The 11,924-nt window shown below is 39.0% G+C and overlaps 1 protein-coding gene and 1 long non-coding RNA gene across 5 annotated transcripts in view; one reads left to right on the plus strand and one right to left on the minus strand.

The window, feature by feature from the left end:
• prpf39 (PRP39 pre-mRNA processing factor 39 homolog (yeast)) overlaps positions 1–6,645 on the minus strand; it is a 48,522-nt gene extending 41,877 nt beyond the window's left edge. Inside the window, exons 1-4 of the mRNA XM_067991862.1 lie at positions 6,537–6,645; positions 3,554–4,014; positions 1,086–1,211; positions 219–337 (exon numbers count right to left, since the gene is read on the minus strand). Coding sequence (XP_067847963.1) covers positions 219–337; positions 1,086–1,211; positions 3,554–4,014; positions 6,537–6,549 — 719 coding nt within the window. The 5' untranslated portion in view covers positions 6,550–6,645. The remainder of the gene's footprint in view (positions 1–218; positions 338–1,085; positions 1,212–3,553; positions 4,015–6,536) is intronic.
• Positions 6,274–9,159, plus strand: LOC137326598 (uncharacterized). Of its 4 annotated transcripts, none has more exons than XR_010964231.1 (3): positions 6,274–6,365; positions 6,829–6,952; positions 8,708–9,159. It is a non-coding gene; the product is annotated as an uncharacterized lncRNA (long non-coding RNA). The 4 variants fall into 4 exon arrangements; XR_010964232.1 differs by lacking the exon at positions 6,274–6,365 and adding an exon at positions 6,419–6,682; XR_010964230.1 differs by lacking the exon at positions 6,274–6,365 and having other exon boundaries at positions 6,689–7,056.
• The last annotated feature ends 2,765 nt before the right edge of the window (positions 9,160–11,924 follow it).

Consider the following 11,924-nt stretch of genomic DNA (forward strand, 5'->3'; position numbering starts at 1 on the left):
ATTGCAATTATATCGTATCCGTTTACATCTATTTGCACTGTTAATTCGTCTACCTTAATACGAATGCTTCGTGCATGCAGATACAGTGCCTTAACATTTTTGTGTACTATGGCCTTATTTGTCTTATTACCATTTTTTCTTACCCGGACCCTATTTGTTAGTGCACTCTTTTGTTTGTACGCTTTGTCACAAAGATTCAAGTATTAATCTAATATTACCTTTTTATTTTGGTATCAGTCTCTGGATTGTTGCTATCCAAGGTCTCTTTTAAGAAATTGATATAGTGAAGCCAAAGATCAACGCTAAGAGGTATTGCTTGCAGTCCTCGTCTGTATACCTGTGACAAAGAGGTTTCTAGTAATAACTAAAATTTATTAATAACAGAAAACCACCAGCAGAGTCTGTACACTGAAAATGTTACTTTCCGGAAAACTTTGTTTTCAGAAATGCAGATAAAAATCAGGAATTTGTTTGAATAATCTGCCATTACCATTGTGTGGAGGGTGGAAAGAACATCACAATGTTCTGCTCTCCACGCGTACAGCCTTGATCTTCAGAGTGTGAGATGGCTCCTGCATTCTGACCAGGTAGGGCAGGCTTGGGGTACAGACCATAGGGCACAGACCCATTAGAACATCACTGACAGCCTCTAACCACAAATGTAATAAAATTCAGCAAAAATAGAAACACAAACATAATAGGGAAAAACCAATTAAGATTAAAATCATAGCACCCAAGAAAAACTGTCAGAAAAGCCCTGCCCTACTTGTTAAACCGCATCGTTATATATTGATTTGCACTGCAAAGCTTGACAAACTGTAGTACTAATGAACCTGTTAACAAAGAGAGAAGATATTAGCTGAAAACTGCTAAGGGAAAATGTTTTATTTCAAATGTGAAAAAGTGGATGAGACCTTGAAAGGCATCTACTAAAAGCCAAGATCAAACTCTCAAAATTTCTTGCAAACCTGGTTTGTGCTTTAGCCTTTGAGTAGAAGCTGGCTTAGAGTAGCAGTCTGAGACAAGGCCAGGTTAAAATTAAAAGTGAAAAGAAAACAAAGACAAAGTCACAAGGAATCATTCACCTCTTCCGCCCATTTCACGTTGTCATGTCGCCGCTCAAGATCAGCATACTTTTTCCAATAGCCATAACAATATGGGTAGTGGGACAAAAAATGATCAAAAGCTTTTCTGGCTGCCAGGATGTGGTTCTGCAAAAAGAATAACGTGCTTCAGTTTATTTTCAACATTATACAATGTATACATATATACAAATGCTACAGCTCAAGTCACCTTTTTGTTTCTAATTATCATGATACTGTATTAATTTAAGTGGTTTCCTTTTGACTTTTACCAGCACAGATATATATTTGGGTTTGAAAACACAGCAGTCTGGGTATCATAAGCATTTCAAATTCACATCTTCCATTTGGCGCACACACAATTTTCTGCTGACATACAATCATCTCCTGTGGAAACTCTGCAATAACATACATTTATTCTACTATTAAACTAATTTTCTCCTTTTCGATCCACCACAATTTGTTGGCAAAAAGGGTGGACAGGCAACTTACACTAATGGTGCATTTATATACTGGATTTTGCATTCCAGCAAGGTAGAATTGCATGTATGTTATTTGACCATTCTCAGGACAAACTAACAGTCTGGATAAGAGGCAGACAGAAGTTAAAAACCTGCTGAGAACTTTGTAAACCAGGTTTGACACCACACTGCATTTACACTCAACATAATGTCAAACTGAAGCGGTTTAACACTACACCATCCAGGGTACTTTTACACCAACTAGGAAGAGCCCCGATTCCAGGTTTACAATGCCAGCCTAGTGTAACTGCAAAACCGAAATTGCTTTGCACTAATATCAAACTTGCAGTGCATGTTAAAAATTTGTACACAGAATCCCGGCAACACTTATAAGGTTGCATTTATTGGTCATTTCTAGTTACCCCAAGAATGTGATGATGGGCCACCTTCTTGAACCAATGTAGAATAAATGCAGCCCAATGATTCTCCCAAAATATTGTAACAAACTAATAGGAAGTGAGCATGTGCAGATTGTCAGATCCCACCCCATGATAGGTGTTTATTCCATCATTCCACTCTGATTTCTTCATTATTTGTCTACCCCTCCCGGAATGCCACACTTTATTTGGCAACGTATATACCATATGAAAGCAATATGCACATATGCAGGGGCTCAGGTTAACACTAATCTAAAATCAACAAAGCTTACAAGAAGTCAGCAACAGTGGGTGTGAATGAAATGCAACGACAACATGTGCTTATTGCACTGTACACACAGATTCCTGTATATTTTTATATATAAACGCCACCATGGATCTGCAGTCACATTTTTAATTTTATATATTATATTTGTGAACTAACGTCTTGCTGTCCAGTGATTCTGTAGCTCTAATTTCAAGTGCTATGATTATGTATAACAAATGAACTGTTTTAACATTAGTACTGGTAATTTCCACCACCTGGAATGCTGCCAGATTACAGTTTGCCTCCCAATCATTTTAACAACAGTCAAATATTACATCACGTTGTTGTTTACTTCTCCAGTATTTGCTGTGCACGAATTGTATATAAAAATGTGACTTGTTTCTTAAAGATACTGAAATATTAATGTAAATTTGATTTGCATTTCCTTGCTACTAGATAGAATTAGTGCCAGAATGTAAAACTACAATGACAGTTTAATCCAACTAATAAACTATGAGATAGGATTTCGATGATATGATACCATGTTGGATCAGAAAAAGTAAATGTTCTTTAATATTGAGGAACTCCAAAAATGATGGTTTTGATAGCACTGTACAAACTTCAGTCCAGCAACACAGAAGACAACCAACATTTGTGCAGTCAGATTCCCTTCTTTCATAGTTATAGAGTCATAGAAGTTTACAACATGGAAACAGGCCCTTCGGCCCAACATGTCCATGTCGCCCAGTTTATACCACTAAGCTAGTCCCAAATGCCTGCACTTGGCCCATATCCCTCTATACCCATCTTACCCATGTAACTGTCCAAATGCTTTTTGAAATTAGAGTACAAGGATTCCGCAGGGTGCCATATTGAAATCAGAACTGTACCCCAATCTTTTAAAATGTGATTCACGCAGGAAACAATGGCAATGCATCACTATTCTTACCAGCATTTCAGTTAATTACTAAATATTTAAATACAGACTTTCCCGCAATTCTGAAAAATTACACTCCACACATTCTGAATTATGTGGTGATAGATGGTAAATATGCAAATGTTCAGAAGTTTGGGTGAGTTGAAAAGTCTATCAGTCATTTAGCTTTCTGTGCATCACAACAAATAAGCATTTTTCAATTAGTGATTGATAAGAATTGTTACTAGCACCAGCAATAAAGCTTATGTCAATAATGAAATAACTCTGCTCAAATTGGGCTAATATGATGACACCACTATTATTTTGAGGACATGTCTATTTCTAGGTGTATTTTAGGTGATGAAAAATCACAAAGGAAGCAATATCCAAGACTTCATACAATCACTCACCTCTTGCTCCACATATTGCAACAAGTATGTCCAACCTGTGAAGTCCTGGGGGTTGTCCTCAACCACTTTCCAAAACTTTTCATATTCGGTAGGAAAAGGGATTTCCGAATCATTAAATTCTACATTTTCTATATCTTCCACTATTCTCTCAGGTGGGGAGCTCTCAGGTTGAGATTCAGTGTCCATTGATGCAGATCCTTCAGGAGATTCTATTTGCACCGCTGACGTATCTGTCAAATCTGTAAAAGGCCCCACACTGGCCTCTTGTTCTTCGACTTTATTCTCAATAACCACAGATTCTGGTTTAGAAGTGTATATCTCACTAGCATCAGAAGGCTGCAAGTTTGGTGTGAACATCTCTTTTGGAAGAGAATTGCCTGTGCTGGCAATATTTTTACCCAAGTCACATTCATCTGCAGAATTAAGTCCGTCATTCTGTGATGACGCTGTCTGATTTGAGTCTTAAAGGAAAACAAATAGAAAATTAGGGAAACTGTGACCAAAATCACACAGAAATATGGCAAAATTCATCTCTTCTATCTGTTTAATTTTTGACTTACAAGCAAAAACAAACTTCTCACAACAGTCTCTCCTCCTCAAGTAAAGATCCCAACTGGGAAAAGAGAACAATGAAGCTACTTGAGATCTCTTTGTTTATAGGCATTAATCAGCATCCAAATTTGTGTTGCTCTAATTTCAACATTAATTTCAGCTATGAAATCAACATTTTGATCTCAGGATGCAAGAGCATATTCTGTTGATCCACTGCAGGAGTTAAGATTTCTACATCTCCTCAGCCCAGATTTTTTTTTCTCTGAAGAAAAAGCATTCCTTTTGCCTATAATTCTAGAACTTTTGATGCCAACCTTGCACTAGTCCTTAAAAGAAAACCAATGGCAATGCTAATTAGAGCACTTCATTAACTTTCCTTTTCATTCCTTATTTGGAAAGTGTGAATTGAATGTCTTTAGTGCACATGCATCCTTCTTTCCTGATCCAATGAATGTACTGGTTATCCTTATGTTACGAAGTAATGATTGCACACAAGCCTGGCAAAATGATGGGGTTAGCTTTATGTAACTAGACATTAAAAAAGTTATAATATAAAAAACTGAAAAATGAAACTCTATAATGTGGCTGATTACTTCCGATGCATATTCAATAAAAAAAATCATACTACATTGTTTGATAATTCTTGTGAGGATGGTAAAGAGGAAAACATATTTTCAAGGAAGAATGCAAATCAGGTGCAACACAGCATTCACATTGAGAATGAAGAAAATTTAGACCCAGAAATAACTGGTTGGTGTGTGTGTGTATAAAAAAAAGCAGAAAAGTTTGAAGGAGACAAAAGACCTTTGTTTGTATTATTGATTATTTGTAATGTACAACTTCTGTAAGTGATATTGCAGTTCTTCCTTTAGATTTGATATATTTTGTACATTTGGTTCAAATATTTGGGTAATGTGACTTTCTAGGAACAAATGCAGTGGCCAAGTAATTGAAAACTGGCTAATAAATTAATGGCTTTAGAGTACACAAACTGTAAGAGGACATTTAATTCATGTTGATCCAAACAGCATACAGGGTGCAGTGTGTATTTTTGTCAAGTGCATTGCACCATTATTTATCACAGGTTTCCTTTGAAGCCAGCTGGCTACATTCTTTGGTAACTCAATATTCAGCACTTTCACATTCATGTGGGAAATATAACTCACTCATAACTGCCTAAAATATGTAAGTACCCACTTTCCCCTTTCTTGGCCAGAACACTATAATAAGGAACAAGTGGCAACCTTTGCAAATGCCTGCAAAGCACAAAAAGTTTGTTTTATGTTCTACTGAGGCAATAACAAAAAGAAATAGGTACCTGAGAATTTAAGCACCCACTGATTTCATAAGAGGTAAAATCAAGAACAAAAACAACAGTCAGCATTGTAGACACCAATATACTCTGGTGCAGAAAATAATCAAAAAGGCTAATGAAATGCTGGCCTTTATATCTAGAGGACTAGAATACAAGGGGATAGAAGTTATGCTACAGCTATACAAAGCCCTGGTTAGACCACATCCAGAGTACTGTGTTCAGTTCTGGGCACTGCATCTTAGGAAGGATACATTGGCCTTGGAGGAAGTATAGCATAGATTTACTAGAACGATACCTGGACTCCAAGGGTTAAATTATGAGGACAGATTACACAAACGAGGGTTATATTCCCTAGAATTTAGAAGATTAAGGGGTGATTTGATCAAAGTTTTCACAATATTAAGGGGAACTGATAGGGTAGATAGAGAGAATCTATTTCTGCTGGTTGGGGAGTCCAGGACTCATAGAAAGATCACAGCACGGAAGGAGGCCATTCGGCCCATCAAGTCCGCACCAGCTCTATGCAAGAGCAATCCAGCTAGTCCCACTCTCCTGCCCTATCCCCGTAGCCCCGCAAAGTTTTGCCTTTCGTGTACTTATCCAGTTCCCTTTTGAAGGCCATGATTGAATCTGCCTCCACCACCCGCTCGGGCAGTGTATTCCAGATCCTCTATATCCTTGAGAATTAAAACTTCATGGAACAGGTGCAGTCTCAATCATGCTGTAAAGAAGTGACTGATGCTAATTCCATGACCTGACTTCATGCCCCTCAGCTGCCACAGTGGGGCGGGGAGAAAGAGATCTGATATTTTTAGACCCAACCGCGCTACCACATTAGGGCATCGGCACGGCTGGGTGAGAACGCAGGATCAGGAGGCGACTAACGCCGCGCGCCCAGGGCCCCAACGACCCCCGGCCTAACGTTGATCGGCACGGGTTTCAAAGGTGAAACATCCACCACAGGCCGGAGAGCCCGAGGTCGACTAACACTCTCATAAGGCCCGGCCGTGATGGAAGTGAGGTTGGGCTGTGGTAACCAGAAGCGGCAACTCGAGCCAAAGCTCGGACCCGCCGAAGAAGCTCCTCCTCACACACCGCTGGGCTGCCTCCACTCACCTCGCGCCTCCATGGTGCAGCCAGTTATTGTCGTTACTGCCTCCCTCACGCTCGCGCTCTCAGCTTCCTCCGCTCGCAGCTTACGACCCCGACGCGCAAGCGCGCAACACTCAAGCCCCGCCCACCCCCTTAACGTCAGCTGACCGGTAAACATCTTAAATGAGGCCGCCAGTTAGCCCATAAAGTGGGATTTTGGAGGCTTTATTACGATGCTAAAACTTTTTTTTGAATGATTTTGAGCTTTTTACTTTCGTACTATGCTGTTTTAATGCTGCATTATGTATTTGTGTAGATATGTCTGTTAACACCCACAAACGGCACAATACAGATGCGAAACGACCTTAAAAAATGCCCAGACCTGAAGCAACCAACACGGATTTCAGAAAGGAAGACGTGCTTGAAAAATTGCTGAGGAGGTGATGGATATGGTGGATGGTGAAATGCAGTGGATGTGGTGTACATGGACTTTCAGATTGTCTTGGACAAAGTACCACACCAAAAACTAAGAGAAGATTAAGGGGTATGGAATTAGGGGAAGGGGAGCAAGTTGTATTTAAAAAAGTTAGGAGAGGAAACAGAGAGTAGGAGTTAAAGGTAGTTTCTCATAGTGGTTGGAAGGGCTGGTGTTGTTCCACAGGCTTGTGTTCTGAGACTGCTTCTGTCTGTGTACATCAGTGATTTGGATTGAGGGCTATAGAGAGTGGTGTCCAGATTTGTCGATGATACTAAAATAAGAAGCTTAGTAAATAATAGTGAGGACCAAAGGAAGCTGTAAGGAAATATTGATAAGTGATGGAATGGGCTAAAAAAGTGACCGATGGAATTTAAATATCAATAAATGTGAGGTGTTCATTTTGGTTTTAAAAAAAGTAATAATTATACTTTGAATGGGGGAAGGTTGGGTGATGTGGAGGAGCAGAGGGATTTGGGGGTTTAGGTTCACAAACAATAAAAGCAGCACCTTAGGTATATAAGGCCATTTAAAAAGCTAATGGACTATAAGGTTGTGTGGAAAGTGGTATAGAATATAAAAATAGAGATGTGAAAAGAAAGAAATTGCATTTATATAGCGACCTTTCACAACCTTGAGACATCCCAAAGCGCTTTACAGCCAATTAAGTACTTTTGAAGTGTAGTCACTGTTGTAATGTAGAAAACGCAGCAGCCAATTTGTGCACAGCAAGGTCTCACAAACAGCAATGAGATAATGACCAGATAAATGACTAGTTATTAGTGATGTTGGTTGAGAGATAAACATTGGCCAGGACACCAGGGAGAACTCCTTTGCTCTGCTTTGAATCTTTTACGTCCACCTGAAAGGGCAGATGTATGGGTGGGGCAGGTGTTGGAAAGTATCAACAGGAAGACAGGGGAGTAGTGATTGGTTGTTCCCTCTAGACTTGACTATTCTAATGCTCTCCTGGTGGGCTCCCATCTTCCACCCTCCATAAACTTGAGCTCAATCAAAACTCTGCTGCACCAAGTCCCTTTCTCCCATCACCCCTGTGATCGCTGACCTACATTGGCTCCCGGTTATCCTTGTTTTAAAATCCCTTCATGGCCTCGCCCTTCCCTATCTCTGTAACCTTCTTCAACCCTACAACCCTCCGAGATCTCTGTGCTCCTCCAATTCTTGCCTCTTGCGCATCCCCGATTTTAGTTGCTCCACCATTGGCGGCTATGCCTTCAGCTGCCCAGGCCCTAAGCTCTGGAATTCCCTCCCTAAACCTTTCTGCCTCTCTATTCCCCCTTTAAGATGCTCCTTAAAACCTACCTCTTTGACCAAGCTTTTGGTCACCTGTCCTAATATCTCCTTATGTGGCTCGGTATCAAATTTTGTTTGATAATCACTCCTGTGAAGCACCTTGGGATGTTTTACTACGTTAAAGGCGCTATATAAATGCAAGTTGTTGTTGTTGTATTATGGGTGGTAAAGTACCCAAGAGGGGAGACATGAAAGGTATTGTGGCAGGAAGGGGAGGAAACAAGTTCTACCTCCTATGGAGAAATTCTGTGCAAGAGAGATCCATGATAGGGTTTACAGATAAACAACAAATGAAGTGTTTTGAATCTGCTTTTTTCCCTTCCTCACACAGCTGCTGTTTGTACCAGTGTTATTTGTGTAACTTATATGAATATGAAACCACTCATGGCTTGATTTACTGTTCCAGGGAGGGAATATCCAGGGATGCGCTGCAGCAACTCGCCAAGGCTTCTTCGACAGCAGCTCCCAAGCCCACCAACTCTACCACCTAGAAGGACAAGGGCAGCAGGCGCAGGGGAACAACACCACCTGCACGTTTCCCTCAAAGTCACACATCATCCTGACTTGGAAATATATCACCGTTCCTTCATCGTCGTTGGGTCAAAATCCTGGAACTCCCTAACAGCACTGTGGGAGAACCTTCACCACACGGACTGCAGCGGTTCAAGAAGGTGGCTCACCACCACCTTCTCAAGGGCAATTAGGGATGGGTAATAAAATGCTGGCCTTGCCAGCGATGCCCACATCCCATCAATGAATTAAAAAAATATAAACATCTTTATTTATGTGGCTAATGTGCATCAGGAAAACACTATTATTGAATAAACAAGAAAAAAAAACTTTGATGTCCATTACAAACCAGTCTAAATTCTTTTATTGTAAATATTCAATCCTACTTGACATAAAACAGCATAACTTCAGGCTTACTGTGAGCAATGCCATAGGAGATCCACTAGTAATATATTAAAAGCAGTGGGGTTGAGTTTCTGCTTGTTTCCGCCAGTTACATCAGCACAATCCAGGCAGAATCGACCGAATCAACGCAAAAGATTGAGGAATTTTAAACGTGAGTTACGCTCAAAACCACTTACACTCGTGTTTTCCACGATCTTTTACGCTGTTTCAAGATTCAATTCGCCCAAATCAGGCTCTGCCCACAAAACTGGCCACGCCCCCAGTTCAAAATTGCGAGATTCCACCGATTGCGCTGGTTCAAGAAGGCTCTTCAAATTACATTCATTTTCTTAGGTGCACAGGCATTAATAAACACATTTTAAAAGAATTTTCATATCAAAAATATTTAATTTACTAAGAAACTGACTAATGTACACCAATGAAACCATTAAATGGTTCAGTATAGTTTTTTAAAGTAATTTTCAGTGATTTTAAATCAAATTACTCAAGACTGAACACCCTTATCAAAAATGCTTATTTTTGGTGATAAACCCATTTTCAGTTGTATTAATAAAATTGTACCATCCTACTACTCTTAAATACATCAAGGAATTCATTTTATAGGAAAGAAAAATAAAATAACTATGTTATATTATGCTGCCCAATTGCGCATGGAAGATTTTACATTTGTGATCATGCAAATGAATTTTAGCGGAAATTTGAAAAGTAACCTAAACAGCTCAATTTCAAGCGCATTTTGGGCGCAATTTCCTGATTGACATCTTGGGTTAGAGATTACAGTTTTGACATAACATTTTGCTATAGATGCGGAGCAGTTTTAAAATGTGTGGTTCTGAGCTGGAGCCTGAAACTGATAATTATATTCTAATAGGTAAAGTACCCAGAGCAAACAACAATTGGATTATGAATTACTCAAGACTTTGCATTCCAGTTTGTAAAGTTCCCTGACCAAAAAATAAATAAAATTGTGATGTCAATAACCTGAGGATCCATTTATTTGATTAGATTTTGTGGCCTTAAAGATTCACTTTACTAGCCGAATACTACATTGTACATTATGTAACAATTCTGACCTTGTAAAACAGCATATCATCTGACTTGCCATAAGCAACGGCACAGTAGATTTTCTAATAATATTATACAAATGGTACATCCGTGTGCTGCTCCTATCTCTCACCCATAAGGTATTACATTCTGGCATCACACTTCTTGTATCACACTCTGTTGTTGCGTCCTGGTACCATGCTCTGATACCAAATTTTGCTGATTGGCTCAAATTTCACATTCATACAATAACGATAAAACAGAACTCTGTAACTAAGACCAGTGAACAAAGTCTACCAATTAAAAAAAGAACTGAACCAATCAAATCACTCAAAAATCTTTTTCCAATTCTTTCGGCAACAATAAGTCACAAATCAGTAATTAAGGGAAGTGTTGAAAATCTACCAATTAAAAAAACAGAAACTAAACCATTTATTCAAAAATTTGCAAAATCATTTCAGCTGCTACTTTCTTCCTCAGTAATTGAAATTTGAAGTGCAAAAAATAAAGTTTATAACATAACTAAGGCATAAAAATTATGCCTATCACTACAACGTGATTGAAATTACCCATAAAATTGTCTTCTGTGCCTTTGAAAACCTTCATTCAAGTTTGTATTTGAAGGCTTCAGCCTCTTTCTCAAAAGCCTGGGACGGAATTAAATATTTTCCCCAAAATCTTTCGTAAAAATCAGGAATTGGAGTTGAATATTCTCCCCAAAATCTTTCTCATACACTTGGGATTGGAGTTAAATATTCTCCCCAAAATTATCACCCTGTTACCTGAGGGGAGTTACTGACAACACCTGTGCCTGCAATCCCCAGGATACCCCATGGTGTGCAGTGTGGAAATCTCTCAACATAGACTAGTTTTCAATCTCTCAGTGCAACAACTGAAAGTGTATCTTTCCTGAGGCTAAAATAATATTTATGAAGTTCTTTATTTTTCCAAATCATTTGAAAACAAGAAGAATTTTGGAATATTTTAAGATAAAGTTTCACCGGAAAACTATTTTGATGTGCTTATTTTTTACTTCACAGACAGGCTAAGAAAAGCTACTGAGCGAGAGAGAGAAACACAGCTGCAATGAGTAAGCAAAATATTGTTTATTTATTTTCTAAGGAACTAATCAAAAAACAATTGCTTCTTTCTCTCTGGACAGAAATATTAGAAACTTCTTCTAAACTCTAACTCCCACTGCAACAGGTTAACCTCTGACCCATCATTAGCAATACTACAGGAAATCTGCTAGTAATATAAAAACAGTGAAACTATGCATTTCTGGTTGTCCATCTTATATCAGTCAATTCATTGGCTCATATGCAAATTTCATGCAGCTGATTGGCTCACATAATTTTTTCCACCAAAGGGTGGTGGAAGCCAAGTCAATCATGGCTTCCCAAAAGGAATTGGATAAATATGTGAACGGAAAACATTTGCAGGGCTATGGGGAAAGAGCGGGGGGATGGGACTAACTGGATTGCTCTTACAAAGATGCCGGCAAGGGCTCGATGGGCTGAATGGCCTCCTTCTATGCTGTAACCATTCTATGATTCTATACATTTTACATAAAAGAGCGACAAATTAGAACTCTACAATGAGTAGTGATGAAAATTTACCAATAAAAAAAGTAGAAACCGAACCAATCAATTCACTTAAACAAC

The sequence above is a fragment of the Heptranchias perlo genome, chromosome 10 (genome assembly GCF_035084215.1).
Source record: "Heptranchias perlo isolate sHepPer1 chromosome 10, sHepPer1.hap1, whole genome shotgun sequence".
In the NCBI taxonomy this organism is placed as follows: Eukaryota; Metazoa; Chordata; class Chondrichthyes; order Hexanchiformes; family Hexanchidae; genus Heptranchias; species Heptranchias perlo.